This window comes from Cryptotermes secundus, unplaced genomic scaffold (assembly GCF_002891405.2).
Source record: "Cryptotermes secundus unplaced genomic scaffold, Csec_1.0 scaffold120, whole genome shotgun sequence".
Taxonomy (NCBI): domain Eukaryota; kingdom Metazoa; phylum Arthropoda; class Insecta; order Blattodea; family Kalotermitidae; genus Cryptotermes; species Cryptotermes secundus.
In genome coordinates this window covers 1,423,617-1,439,442 of record NW_019742442.1, presented here as the reverse complement: position 1 = coordinate 1,439,442, position 15,826 = coordinate 1,423,617, and the positions used below count along the sequence as shown (strand labels likewise).

Below are 15,826 nucleotides of genomic sequence, written 5' to 3'. Positions count from 1 at the left end.
GTTTTACTTTCATTCATGGCCTTTTTACTGACTCTCCCTCGTAGGATATGAAAATCTGTTACTACTTGCCACTGTAGTAGTTTTTATAGAAATCCCTTGATAATCATCTCTCTTAAGTTTTGGAGGCAGAAGCTCTCCAGAAGACCATTGAAGAAGGGGTGTGAATGTAAGACGTAGCTCAGGCCCGATCTTATATATTTGCTGCAGTAGGACTTGGCTCACATCAGATCCTTGATGTGCTAAGGACACTTGACTATCCACTGGAAAATATAGTGACTCCAGAACTGTGATCAATGAATTCTCTCCAGGTATTAGACCATTTCCGGAGTAGTTGGTCATTGCCAGTAGGAGCCAGTGGTGTTGAATTTTCAGATACTTGTTTCTGCCAGCCTGTGATTAGACATTTTAATGAGGAACTTTTAATATATTTCTCATCCTAAACACAACTTTTGAAATATTCATTAAAGCTAGTTCACATTTCTTTCATGGATTTGGATATTAAATTGTGACCGCTAAATTAAACTTCTAATCACCCCCCAACCAAAGAAGAATGAAAGGCAAAGGAAAAGGGATAGAATCCACTTCCCTATAATAAAGTTAATTTTGGTGGGGGCACGCGGTAACATAGTTGGTTGAGGCAAGCAGGAATCTTCCGTGGGGGTAAAGGACGGCCGGCGCGTAAGGCTGACAACCTTCTATAAGCCGACTGTCTAGAAAATGTGGGAACCTGAACATCTCACAACTCTCTGGGCCTCCACGGCCTGTTACAGGGACACCTTTACTTTTACTTTTTTACTTACATAAAAATATATTTTCTTTTTTCTAAGTTTAGAAGCTGAGTGAAATCTGAAAATATCTAGCTCCAACTAATTTACCCTACTACATGTATTGGTTGCTGCTAGTCCGTCGGCTCCATATTTTAGGTACCCTCTAACTATACTGAAAATTCAACACTATGCATTAATATTTCTGGAGTGAGCTATTGGAAACAAACATCTTTGTACAATTATTTTCGTATTAATATACCATCGTCACAAAATGTTATTTCTTCTAAATATTTTTATATTTTACTAAATTTCCTCCATTTTAATCTAATGAGATTTGAGATGTAGGTGTGAAATAATTGCAAAAGAGAGCACATCAGCTACGAACCCAATCCAGTTTCATGGGTTTGGCATTCCTCTGGTCATTAAATTGCAATCTCTGTAATGTGCACAGAGTTCAGGTCTGGTTACATTTCTAAATACCTTAAAGAGGTGAAATTACTTCATTTCCATTGTCACTAAAAACTCGTTTTATATTTGTATTCTTTACCTTTTTAGTTACTCTTCAGTTTATCAGGTACCGAGGGCCGACCTCGTTGGCTCAACGGGGCTGATAGCACGCACCAGTACCAGTAGGGTATGGGGATAGTAGAAATTAAAGGGGGACGCACAATGGACCAATAACTGGTCTAAGTGCATGGGGAAATCCACCCCCTCTAACAATAATAATAATAATAATAATAATAATACTCTTCAATTTCGGTTCCAAAAAAGAAAAATCAATTTTTACCTGGTTTGTTTGGGGCAAATTCGTGTATGCGCACATTTCTATATAAATAGTTTACATGTTATGGCTTCATGTCTTTATGTGTGGCAATATTAACATGTGTGAGGAGCCGGGATAGCTCAGTCGGTATAGGGACGGTCTAAGGCTGGGTGGCCGGGATTCGATTCCCTGCAGGAATAAGATATTTTCTCCTCTACAGTGCCCGGGCAGGCTCTGAGATACACCCAGCATCCTATTGAATGGGTACAATGGGTAAAGTGGTCGGGTCATGAAGCTGACCACTCACCTCCGTCTAGTTCTGAGGTCAAGAATGATGGAGCTGTACCTCCATGGTGGTGGAGGTGCTTGATTAATCGATTACAGGAACAATTTTACTTTTAGCTTTAACTGACCTTACTACAAACATCTGTGTCTAAATTGCTTTACATTCGTAACAGTATATTGATTATTCAGTTCCACAGCCTGCGTATCTTGTTGACATACACTATATGTGACTCTTTTATAAGCTTGTGAAGTTTTCAATTCTACCATCCGGAGTATGATGAGTCGAACATTGGAGATCTGTTATAGCATATAGACTTAGCAGCTTACTTCTGCTAAGAAGAGAATGCTGCCCTCACACTGAAGGTCTAGAATCACAGCAGTGTGACTGTACTCAGTCCTGAGAAGTGACGAAATGTCTGCATCTTCTGCGGGATCTTGCAATTTCGCTACAACATTCTTCTGGGACAAGTACTTGGCCATTAATACCTGGTCTTAACATAAAACAACACACAGGGGAAGTAAGGAAACAAATTTCTAATGTGAAGTGAGTTACACTAAAATAGTCACAAAAATATCACAGAAGCTGAAATCGTGAACTAATATAGAACAGAGGATCTGTCGGTCTTTGCTGATAGCTAGAGAATACAGCTCAATTTCTGTCTCTTCGATCACGGTCGCCGTTATGAACAACTAGAAAACTGGATATTGCCGCATGATGGGGAAAATGGGAGTACAGAATCTTCATTTTTTTTGTGGCATGTTGGGAGAAATTTTGTAAATTGTACAGGCGCTGCATTTCGGAGTGATTTCATAGTAAACTGGCAGTTCTGAATGATTTGATTTTAGATATCCTTTATCCTTGTTACTCGTATAATATATTTCTCACAAAACCGTTTTCGAAATAAGCGATTTTCAAACAATTCCATTCGTATGAAAGAGGAACAAATGTTTTTTCAATGTCTGAAAATTGAAGCCAAGAGCAAAGTCATAAATTCCCGACCCTATTCGAGTTGCAGTATCTATGCTACGGGTAGGGCAGAACGTTAGTGCATAAATTTTCAAGAAAAAAAAATGCCGTGTCAAATTTCAGTCTAAAGAGAATAAATAGATTCTCCTAATTTTATAAGGAACTTAAATCATTAGAATAAATCAGTCTTCTGGGATGTGCCTTCGTGTAGATATTGTGTTAACCGACGATTCGGAGGAACGTATCGCCTCCATCTTCAGAGTAGAAGAAAAAAGAAGAAAATGCCACTCGACATTAGTCTGTTAGAAACTGCTCACGTTGGTTCCTCTCTCGCAAATTTTCTTCTTTTTTCTCCTACCCTGAAAGTGGAGGCGATACGTTCCTCCGAAACGTCGGTTAACACAATATATATACACGGCGCAACATCCCAAAAGACGGCATTCTTCATAGTCACCGCCGTGAAAACCTCAAATCTTACACTCAAATCATTAGTTAGAATGCATAATGAAAATGAGTTTGTATTAGGAATGTTCATAAGTAAAATAAAAATAAATAATAGAAGAAAACCAAATGTGGAAAAAACTATATAACATATTTTATCTGGTTACATCGGAACTACATGCAGGATCTATTGCTAACAAAAATACCTCGTCTCCGCATTTGGAATCTACTGCCATCTGGATCTGTTACCCTGCATTATTGTGGACCAAATTTCGCCGTAGTGTGATCAGCTCTCATGCTTCGCATCTGGGGGACCCAAGCTTCAAATCTCGGCTTTCCTTCCTACTTCTCAGTCCATCCAGAAAAATGCTTAGAGAATAACTTAAAATTTGGCAACAACGTTTCCTTCCACATTCCTTTCGATCCATTATTCACTGAACATTCTACCATTCTACTTTAAAAGAAACCCATATAGCTGTAAAATCAGAACCCATTTTTCAGATTAAGGAAAGTGTGAATGGTTTAAATGCCTGTGGAGAGATAACGGAGAAGCTTATACCAACCAAATCCGTGGCCTATAGTCCGCAAGCGAACTATACCGACCGAGCGACCGCCTCTTGTCGGCGAAGTTAGTGCCAACTTTAGCTGATAGAATATGCCACGTGGTCAGCGCAACGAATCCCCACGGCCGTTAATTTCGGTTTTCCAGACCGGAGCTGCTGTTTCCTTGAAAGATCTCCTCAATTATCCTCTGGTAGCACCAGGAATCGAACCTGGGACCTCTGGATCTGTAGCCAGGAACTCTGGCCACTAGACCACAGAGACGGTCAGTGGAGCAGCTTATACTGCGTTAAAATTTCAGCCGACTTAAGATCCGATATTGTTATTGGCACTTAAAATCTTTATGTGGGAAGCTAGAATACGTCTCAATGTAAGTGCACAAATATCTTTTATTTTTCTTCCTAATTAAATTAACAAGTACTGCTTATTCTTAAGGGACAGCCTATGTGGTCTAGTGGTCAGAGTTCCTGGCTACCACATTTTCTGAGAAGTAGTGAGTCTGCAACGGGGTTCACTCAGCCTCGTGATGATAATTGAGGAGCTAATTCAAGGAGATAGCGGCTCCGGTCTAGAAAACCTAAATTAACGGCCATGGGGATTTGTTGCGCTGACCACGCGACATCCACTTTCCGCTAAAAGTTGGCACTAACTTCGCCAACAAACTGCGGTCACTCGGTCGGAATAGTTCGCTTGCGCACTAGAACCACGGAGTCTGTATACTCTTATGTCATTAGATATACTTTGCCTTTTTAACGAAGGTTTCAGTAGATCCGATTATACGAATTAGAACAACAGGAGAACTGGTGGATAATGAATTGGAAAACCTACCTTGGGCTAATTCTGGTTACTATCCCGGCATTCACAAGGAAGAACCGAAGGAGGCCAACTAAACATCAGCCAGGATACATAGATTCCGGACCGAGACATGAACCGTGGACCTCTCAAATACGAAGAAGGAGTGCTACCACCAGATCTCGACATTAGATCAATAATGACGACGAGAAAAACAACAATAAGAACAACAACATTGTAATGTTTTGAAAAGCTTTGGACATTATTTATGAACTTTGGACATATAGATTATGATTCTGAGTGTTTAGACCTTGACTATTATAATAAGAAATCGAAGTTTCAGTTTACCGAATTACGGCTGCTGTTTAAAAGCTTTATGTATAATTATAAAGGCTGCAACTGGTCGAATGAAGAAATAGACCACAGGTTTAAAGTTGTAGGCGATAGCCTGACTTTAAAACCTCCCCTGTCAAAGTATAAAACAAAATTTTTAAACTTTATGTTACCTGAAAAATTCCAACAGTTGACAACAACAGAAGAAGAAACGTCATTCTGCAGTATGAATGACGTAATGAGAGACAATATGATCTGCGGAACAGGCATCTCAGATACAGTTATTACAGTTCCAGGGCCAGAAAGAGGTATTATCACTATAGTACCACTGTTCCTACATGTAATAATAAAACATAGTTCTACATCTCAGATGTAGGACAAAGTGACAAACTCTTTTATAGGGTAACTCTTCTTCAATCTCTTCTGAAAAATTCATAACTAACACTGACAGTCATCAGAGTCTGCTTCACTCTAAGAAAGAGGTATTGAAGAGAATTCTTTGATCTTTCTTCAGAGGAATTTTAATGACTGAAATCCAGACTGAAGTTTTAAAAAACTGAGTTCAAGGAAGATTCATATCAACTTGTCCATGAACTTGACAATTTTAAATTATTAAAAGGAACAGAAAATCAATAAGATAATTTTAAGTAAAATCAGAATATCAGATTAGCTAATATTAAATTAATATATCTTTTGTAAGATCAGACACTTGTTACTCTACAGACGAAAATAAATAAATTAATAAAAAGCACTTATATTGAATACAACATGTTTTAATTCATATATCATATACGTATGCAATTAAATAATAAAAAATTATATAAATCGGCATGTTCTAGAATGTATGTGGTTTAATATTTCTGAAAAGTTAAGACATCCCAAATAAGTATACCCTATAATTTAGAGTAACCGATATATAGTTTTTCATGCCAGTGTATAACACACGAAATGCAAAGCTGCGTTATCTTAGCACAATATATATTCTAATTTGGATTAAGATTTTCCTTTTTTGCTTCACTTCATAGCATAGCTAGATGTGTAATTCAGGGGTTGGCAACCTTCGAACCCTGGGACGATATTTACTAATCAAGACTACACAAGGAGACACTGAGAAATATTAATTTAAATTTAAATTGATGATATTATAATATAAAAATATATAATGCTACAAGGTGCTATGCATTCCGGATAATCTAACCTAACGACAATACAACGGGTCGGAGGAAAAAGTCATAAATGAAGGGATACAAAATCAGAGCTTCCAGAACAGTCTTCATAGTCCTCCACACTTGGGCTCAACTGTAATGTTTAGAGCAGTTGTGTAAAATTTATTGAAAACTAGTATATTATTCGTAAAGTTTATTTGAAACATATAAAAGAAAAACTGTGAAATCGGAACAAACATCAGCACTGACATGTCACTGGTAACAACTATGGCATGTCTTCCACTAACTTGTTATAATCTAAGATGCAATTCGAGCTGGCTAATCGTAAAAAATTGTTAAAATATGAATCTATTACGATCTGTACTTATATATAAATTAAGGTCTCTCCATATCTCAGGCGATTAGTTGCTGGTTTCCCACCGCGGCGGTACGGGTTCAACCCCAGGTTGAGTCATATTGGATTTGTGGTAGGCAAAGTGGCGTTGGGGTAGGTTATCTCCGAGTGCTTCGGTTTCCCTTGCCAATTCTCATTCCACCGACTGCTCCACACTCATCATCCGGGGCTGGTTCAATAGACCAACTAGTGACCGACGCCCCAAGTGGACTCTGTCTTAAACCACCTCAAGAAACTAAGAAAGAAGCTGCATCTAAAGTGTTCCATATCTAAGGAAAGGTATTCAGGCGCACACCCACGTCGATACACTGCAGGAACTGGGCTTCCAGCCTTTGGAGCATATTATATGCGAACATTTCAGCATGTGCCTGCTGCCAAAAATGTTTTCATGCCTGAATAAAATATGCATTTATTACATTACGTGCTTTCACGAACTGCATATAAATTGGGGTCTTTGTCTGTAACTACTTTAATCCTTCACCAATATTATCAAACTTGAAGAAAGCAGTCTTCTGGGAAAACTGAAATGTGAATGTAAAATGATTTACATGATGATGACCATAAACGTGCTGAAACATTTTGTGAAGTAGAAACACTATAAATTTATTCAATTTATACCGGAATTGTGTTGACGGAACATACGCATGTGTTACATACTTTACAGAAAAAATTTCATAAGCTGAAATATTTTTAACTACATCAGATAATCACCTCAGCGCAAATGTTTGTTGTGTATGGCGGATCCAAGGCCACCATTTGACACCACCAATTAAGTTGTATATTATCTCAGCCACAAGAATGCCAAGGGAACTTATTATGCCGAATAAGAGGATGTAAAGCACTGGGTAGAAATCTTGAATCCGAACACTTACAAAACCTTGACTGCTGGAATCGCATTTCGGTTTCTGATAAAACCAACGTTTATATTCTCGGCCCACTAAGCCAATTTCTCTCAGCCATCGCGCCCTGAAAATAAGAAAGAAAGTATAAAATTATGCATGGGAGAAAGTTCCAGGTTTTTTTTTATCAAGGAAACACGTATCCATTAAGCCGCAGACTTAAATTTCTCTGGATGGCTTGGGGCATCATTATTTAAAAGAATCTACCTATCTAAAGAGACGGGGTAGCTCAGTCCGTATTGCGACTAGGCTATGGACTTGACGATCGAGGAGCTGGGTGTAACAGAATTTTTTCCACTCCATAACATCCAGAGTGGATCTGGGGCCCATCCAACAACCGAGGGCTATTCACAGGGGGTAAAGCGGCAAGGGCGTTAAGCTGACCACTCATCTCTATCTAATACTGATGTTAAGAACAGTGGACATATACCTCCACTCCCCCACACGTCTTCATGACGCGTTGCTTAATTAATTAAGCATGGGAATAACTTTATTTTTACCTGTTTATGTATCTGACAAACATCTCCATCCAGTCAATCTAACAACGTTCTAATTAAATGGCGTAACAGAGAATTTTGATGGGGTGGGAAAGAACAGGGGAGGAAAGAAGAATCTGGACTAGATTCAGGAACCAACAAAACATAGATTTGGAAGAAAACCATGAAGCACCTTAGTCATTAAAATCTCCACCGGCAGAAATCTGAACCAGGTGCGACCTGATTACAGGTCCAAATTTCTACTTTAGAGATTAACTGCACTTCTGCCCTGTTTCTTGGCATCTTCCGCCTATAGGGCAGTTTCAATTGCACTTGTTGACAAATGCGCACCCGGTCGCCATGGTCGAGTTGAAGGTGACCGACGGACTGTACATTTCTAGTCTCAGCCTAATGACTGGGGCGAATGCAGTTTGTTGAGCGACCACAACTCTTTCTTCCGGATCCCTACCTCTGGACACATGAATCTGGGTGTGTATTCCTGTTACAGTAACTAAGTAAGTAAAGGTATCCCTGTAACAGGCCATGGAGGTCCATACGGTTGTGAGATGTTGAGGTCCCCACATTATCTAGACAATCGGCTCATAGATGGTGGCAAGGCTGTCAGCCTTACACGCCGGCCGCCCTTTATACCCCAAGAATATTCCTGGTACACATTTCTGTTATAGGCGGAGTCGATCCCAGGGCCATAGTGAGGCTGGAAGGATTTGGTCAATTGAAAAAATCCAATGACCTCATCGGGACTTGAACCCGAGACCTTCCGGCTTGTAGCATAATGCCTCAACCAACTACGCTACCGCGTGCCCCCATCCAGCACAGACAAGAAAGTTTTACTAGACGCGGCTCTATCGCACACGAAACCGACTGTTATTAAGTACCAACGTTTTGATACCACTAACACAAACACCAGACGCTAGAGCAGCTCAGTTCAGTTCACCTTATTATAATCTATTATAATCAGCAGTCTGGCGTAGCGGGAAAATAATATGCATTTGAAAGGGGTCAGGTTTCATCCTCAACTTTCTTATCGACTTTCCTGACTGGCGTTTTTCTAGATTTTCTGCGGTATGCCTACGCGAATATTGGTCATATCATCCATTTTAGTAAGTCATGTAAGTAGCAGTCTCCGTAGTCTAGAGGTAACGTTCCCACCTCATGACTCGTAGTACGCGGGTTCAAATACCCGGCGGAGGTCGTCGAATTTTTAAGGGCGGAAAAATTCAGGGAACAAGTCCTCCGGGAGGGACTTTAAGCTGTGTGTCCCGTGTCGTAACTTTACGGCACGTAAAAGAACCTCATATCCCCAAAGGGGATCACTGAGCCAAATTCCAGGACGTTTCCCGCCCAACAATAATCTCTAAGACCTCCGATAGATGGGGGAAACATTATAGACACCGCTAAGCAAGTGGCCGAACTCGCTTGCTCGGCGGGACTGATGGTACGCACCATTTATCGGTAGGGTAAAGAGACTGGTAGAATATCATAGAGGGAAGCACAATAGATCAAACTGGTCGCGGTGCATGGGGAAAACCCACCCTCTCTAAATAACTAACTAACTAAGTCATGTAACTGCGCTATCGGTTTCGAGACTACGTAGCTGGGGTTGTAGCATGTCTAAAGAACTGAAAACGATATCGATGGAGATGATCGTGGCCCAGTTAGTACATTCCGCCTCCACTGTGGCATAACAAAGCGCTCAGAGCAGCCTCATCCGTGCATTTTCTTCATCATATATATCATGTGGACTGAAATATGACTGAATACAGACCTCTACAGTCAGAAGTCGGCAACTAATTTATTTCAGAACCTTCAAATTCCTTCTCACAATTCATGTCGAATTTTCCGTCTCATTTCATGCTATATAACAAATAAAAATAAACACCATATTTAAATAATCAATTAAATTATGAAAATTAATCTGCCCTACTCTGCTATACAGTGTTCTTACCTCTGTGTGATATGTTCCTTGTAGGGAGACCCCTTACGAACAGGAAATGCGAGTTTATCTGTAGAATACATTTTAATTTCTTTGAGCCTGCATTTATCATATTCTTCAAAAGTATCACTCATAACTTTATAAGCACCTGCATCTCCGTGGAAGGCATTGAGCCCTTCGCGTATCATTTCAACTCCTACTTCCTGTGTGGTGAATGCTTCTTTGTATGGCCGCACGTAGAGTTTCTCTTTGAAAAGTCGTTGTATAATAGGATCCGTTGTGTCCTACAAGATAAATACATGCCTATAACATGTAGTAATTTCAGAAGTAAGAGATTGCAGAGGCATAACATAATATAACAAAAGAAAACGAGCAGCGAAATTTGACTTGGACCCACCAGTAGCAAATTTCATCTGAATCCATTCGGTATTTCAAAAATTAAAGACACAGGCGGAGAGGGCACATATAATATTCAATTATGCATTTATTATATAAAATTCATACAAATAAAACAGGAAAATTAAAATCAAAACTTCACTTTCCGGTATACATATTTTCGAGACATGTTCCTTACATTTTACATATATGATCAGATTTGATATTACCAATAGAAATGTACTGTTTTAAAGCTAATCTCAGTACAGATAACACAAGCTAGTTAATCAGAAACTGTGGGTAGTTACTTAAATATCTACCTAATTGAAATATCCGCATGTTTCAAATAACAACTGCAGAGGTTAAGGAGGTATATAATTTATGGCATATATCATATATGTTAAGTGAGGTTTTGGAAAATCGATATTTTCATATCGAATTTCACTTAAACTGAGATTTGCGTTGGACCGACATGAATTAAAATTAAATTTGCATCAAAACCTTCAGCGTAGTTCCATAATTTTTAATTTTATAGAAATTAACTGAGTAGTTTCGAAGATGAAATATGCAGACGGTCGGATAGGCATGATTTATCCATTATCCAAACATTTTATGAACGTTGGGAAAGGAAATCATAACAAATGAATTAAAAATGGAATCTGCTACTTCAAAAATCTGAACACGAGACCGTTAGTACCCACGTTTACGTAGTTTGTGTTGTAGCTGATGTCTTCCATACTCAAATGAAACCCACTGTCCATCAACTCGGTTAGTGTGTTGATTGCATCGCTGGAAGTCTGGAGGAGGGATACAATGATAGCTGAATATGACGTGAGTACGAAGACAGAGAACATTAAAAGACACAAGAAAATTATCCTCGAAGAAACATTCTCTGGTGGATTTGATAAACCTAAAATGAAGAAACAAGTGCTATAAATAATGACATACTATGAAGCATTTTTCCTGCTAAAAAGGAAATTTAAACATTTAAAATATTTGGTGAAGACTATAAAAATATTCTCCCTGTTGAAGAGGCCGAAAAGGAAAAATTTGTAAGGATGATTTAGAATTATAAAATTAAATATTAGTCACAAACTTGCAAAATATAAATTCCAGCAAGAAACTTCGAAGTGCTACTTAGGGTTGTAACAATTTCTTTAATTTAAGAACTGCTTTTAGTTGAAAATCTGTTTATGGCAATCTCACGCGTACACATTCTCGTTGAACAAAAAGGAAAAATATTCCAAAAGATCCCTTTCCTTCATCGAGTTTTTGTAAAAATATTATCTGCTGGAACAACGAAACTGCTAATTTGTTATAGCACTATTGTGAATATACATACTACATATACACGTGTGTTACATGTAACCATGATGTCAATATATACAAACCGCCTCGCCGAGTAATGATCCCTTGCTCTATTAACAGCAACGAAAGAGCGATTGTCCTAGATCGTCCTTGCATTACTAAACCGGTCATGATTGCCTAGAAAACTGGCAACAAATAGATAAACAAAGAAAACATATCGGGACTCTTCGTGTACACGAAAGAAAGCAGTCTTCTGGGATGTGGTGCCGTGTAGATATTGTGTTAACCGACGTTTCATGGGAGTGTATCGCCTCCATCTTCAGGGTAGAAGAAAAGAAGAAATTCGCGAGCGAACCAGCGTGAGTCTAACAGTACGTTAGACTGTCTGTTAGCGTGCTAACCGTCTGTTTGCACCTTCTCGCGCTGGTTCGCTCGCGGATTTTTTCTTTTCTTCTACCCTGAAGATGGAGGTAATACGTTCCTCCGAAATGTCGGTTAACACAATACCTACACGGCGCCACATCGCAGAAAACTGCTTTCTTCATAGTCACCGCATAAAAACCTCAAATCTTCAAGTACACCTTTAAGTTCTGCACATGGACACGCCACATTTTCCCTTTCTCATGCGGGTTTGAGGAACGGTGCAAAATGACACACTCAGCAGTGAGAAGTTTCTTTTTTATTGCTAGTGGGTTGGGACTAAGTCCCTTGTACTGCGGCCACTTCTGGCCTATTGTACCAGCCCCAGATGATAGGTGAGGGTGATTGTGGAGCAATTGGTGGAATGAAGATTAGCAGGGGAAACCGAAGTACTTGGAGAAAACCTGCCCCATCCCCACTTTGTCCACCACAAATCCCACCTGACTAGACCCCGGGATCGAAACCGGGCAGCCGCGGTGGGAAGCCAGCGACTAACCACTTGAGCTATGGCGAGGCCCAGTGAGAAGTTAACTACAGATGGTGACTTCACTTGCATCCTAAGTCTGAATGTATATGGGCGAGCAGGATTCACGTGATTATTCGAGTCCTGGGGTCCGAGAAGTGAAATAAGAACACTAAGAGCTTTAGAGAAAATTGGCAAGGGACATAGGGGAACAGAGAAGGGAGGAATTATAAGTAGAAGGGAGAAAACTATACAACTTGAAACTTCTGATTAAGGAGTTCTTACTAGCACCGATAGATCAGCGAGGTTCATTATTTAGGAAAAGTATCTCGGAGTGGGGAAAAAGTGAAGAGGAAAGAGTCTTTGATATAGAAACTTGAAGAGAACCCATTCCCTTGGGACAGCGAATGAGGAATAGAGGAATAACTGTGAAGTTGGTCTGAAGGACATAACTGATTAATTTCTTACTTGGATTGAATTTCGTATAACTGGTGTTTAATATCCGTGTCTTTCACCCGAGCGTTGGTTATGAAAAATGGCAGGATGTTTTGTGGAATTTGTATTCTGTCACATAATACACAAAATCCCATCTCAGTTGGTACCCATCACAACATTACCTTGTTCACAAACAATGCCAATAGAGTTCAATATGGCTTCGCTCCACTCTGTTGGTCCCCCAATCTTCGACTTATTTGCTTTTCTATATAAACGATTTGACAATTCCTGGCCAAATGTTAAGATTACTATTGTAAGAGTAAATGTAATCCAAACCGTTTCGCTAAATGGCAAAAAGTATATAATGGACACTTCAGACAAAGAAGGTTTCAGGAACATAAATGCACCCCTGAAAAGAACCAGAGAAACATTGTGAGAAACGGGAAGTACTTGAATTACATATATTAGTAGAAGTGAAATTACAGATGGTACTCTTACCTGAATGTGACTATTTCACCAGCATAGTCTACCATATCCATGCGAGTTTCTTTAATCAGAAGTCCAGCAGCTCCGATCTCTACTTCACCACGTTGCATAAGACCCACAATGCCTGTATAATTATTTGTTTCATTCACTGGGAAACCCCAAGTGTCTGCCATAGTCAAATTCATTCTGTAGAGAAAATACAAGACAACCTAAATAACTTCACCCCTGCGGTATACGAATATCTAAAGTCTGACGTCAGAAGACATATCCGGTGCATTAACAAAATGGCGCTCGCGTATAAGTATCACGCCATGAAGAGGTATGGAGGATGAAGATTCGTGCATTGCTCACTTCGGCATTAGATGGAAGTATTGGCAAGCTACAGAGGCCCTAGAGCTGGTCTAGACTTGATGCTGAAAAGAAACATCCTCTTGTACCGGCAATTAGGGTGTGTCGTTTTTCACACTAAAATTATATTCACACTTGCGTACTGGTACAGAAAAGTCTTCATTTATAATAATTCTATCTAACTAACTCCATGGAGCTGAGCCCTTCTTGTGAAGGCACCAGTTGTGCAGCTACACAAGAATTATATATAATAATTGTTATTATTATATGTAGTGTATATAATATTAATGCCGGTCACGGTAGCCGAGCGGTCTAAAGCATGCACTGTCTTCGCTCGCTAGGAAGCCTGGGTCGTGGGTTCGAATCCCACTCAGGGAATGGATGTTTGTGTGCGTTTTTCTGTGTTTGTCTACAGGTAGAGGCCTTGCGACGAGCTGATCACTCGCCCAAGGAGTCCTACCGTATGTGTAAGATCTAGTAAACCGAAGTGAAACGGAGAGTTTCATGGAGGTAGGCCTAGGCCCAAATTGGAGCTGTAGCGCCACAGGGAAAAAATATAATATTAATAATAATTATAATTTTAACACATTTGCTTCGAGAGATAAGTGCATGTCTATAATGTACTGCTGAAAAAGAACTGTTAACTAAGGAAGCGCTATCTTCATTATCACTNTAGAAAAAATAATTTTCTTGGAATATTATTACTATTAGTATACTACTAGTATTACTAATTATGAATATAATTTTTTTTAAATGAAGTGTGATTTCGAATATTTCGAATATAAGCCGCACCCCAGTTTTCCTCTTGAATTTTTGGCAAAAAATGTGCGGCCTATTCATGCGTAAATACGGTATATTCCCCAGTGACAGTGTGGCCCAGTTATACCCCCGGGCAGCAAATGTTCTTTCCGTCTCCTTCCACGGGAGTCGCAGGGCTACGGTAGAATTGTTCTAATCTGTCTCCACACGGGGAAATGAGATCTTATCCCTGGAGAGAACTTTCGTACAAGCAGAATAGTTTAGTATTCTTCGGGAATGGTGACTAAAATTGTTCCGTCATTGAAAAACCTGTGCAATCAACCGTGGGAAAACTGAACTCTTTATTAGAAATGTATTTCATTTGCATGCATTTGTAACGAAAGGAAACATGAATGGAGGAGCTCTTTTCCGAGTAGTAACAGAATCAAGACTTGAAAATCTCGCTAATCTGACACGTCTTGTGGTAACTAGGCCACCCACTCGCGCTCTTGACGTTAGACAGAAATCTGCATGCTTTCCATTCTCCTACCAGGACACTTCAATGTTAGAATAATTAGGATAATAGGCCTCTTCGTGTAATCGCTCAGATTTTATTGTAATAAGTCATGAATTCAATTTGTAGTAATCTGTATCCCCGTAAATACGTGTAACATTGTAGCGATAATCCTTTACATCGTATAGGAATGATTCCTGTCGCGCTAACTCAAAAGTTTAGGGTCGAAACTGGACTATCTCCTATTGCGCTGCTCCATCTGACTGGCGAAGAATGGCATGTGAACCTTTGTGCTCCAGACAAAGCGAGACAAGACTTGTGTTTGCCTGTGACTTATGCCGTTGGGTCGTCGGCATTTAGATCTAATAACATAGTTCAAAGCAGCCAGGCTGGACTGCTCTGGTCTGCTTCGTTGTGATTGCACCCCTATAGATGAACACGTGCTTAGTTTGCCTATACTGTGCAACACCAAAGACGTAAGAGTAACTCTTTATTCCTAGCGTCGCCGACATGAACGCTCCAGCAGCAATTATTCTACAGGCTATGTGAAGAGCTTGCCGGTCACGGTAGCCAAGTGGTCTAAGGCATGCACTGTCTTCGCTCGCTCGGAAGCCGAGATCGTGAGTTCGAATCCTACTCAGGGCATGGATGTTTAGTGTTTGTATATGTGCGTTTTTCTGTGTCTGTGTACAGGTAGAGCCCTTGCGACGAGCTGATCACCCCCCCAAGGAGTCCTACCGAATGTTTAAGATCTAGTAAACCGAAGTGAAACGGAGAGTTTCCTGGAGGTAGGCCTAGGCCCAAATTGGGGCTGTAGCGCCACAGGAAAAAAATGTGAAGAGCTTACCTGAAGTTAAGCATCTCCGAAACATAGGCCATCAGCGCGTAATTATTCTTACTTAATGTATTCAAATGCTTGTGACTCATGTCGAAAAAGTGTT

The 15,826-nt window shown here is 39.8% G+C and overlaps 1 protein-coding gene across 1 annotated transcript in view; it reads right to left on the bottom strand.

The window, feature by feature from the left end:
- Positions 1-15,826, bottom strand: part of LOC117282992 (glutamate receptor ionotropic, delta-1-like) — a 20,813-nt gene extending 4,987 nt beyond the window's left edge. The window contains exons 1-7 of the mRNA XM_033754947.1: positions 15,733-15,826; positions 13,298-13,471; positions 12,982-13,208; positions 10,881-11,083; positions 9,811-10,082; positions 7,342-7,435; positions 2,143-2,301 (exon numbers count right to left, since the gene is read on the bottom strand). Of these exons, the coding sequence (XP_033610838.1) occupies positions 2,143-2,301; positions 7,342-7,435; positions 9,811-10,082; positions 10,881-11,083; positions 12,982-13,208; positions 13,298-13,471; positions 15,733-15,812 (1,209 nt within the window). The 5' untranslated portion in view covers positions 15,813-15,826. The remainder of the gene's footprint in view (positions 1-2,142; positions 2,302-7,341; positions 7,436-9,810; positions 10,083-10,880; positions 11,084-12,981; positions 13,209-13,297; positions 13,472-15,732) is intronic.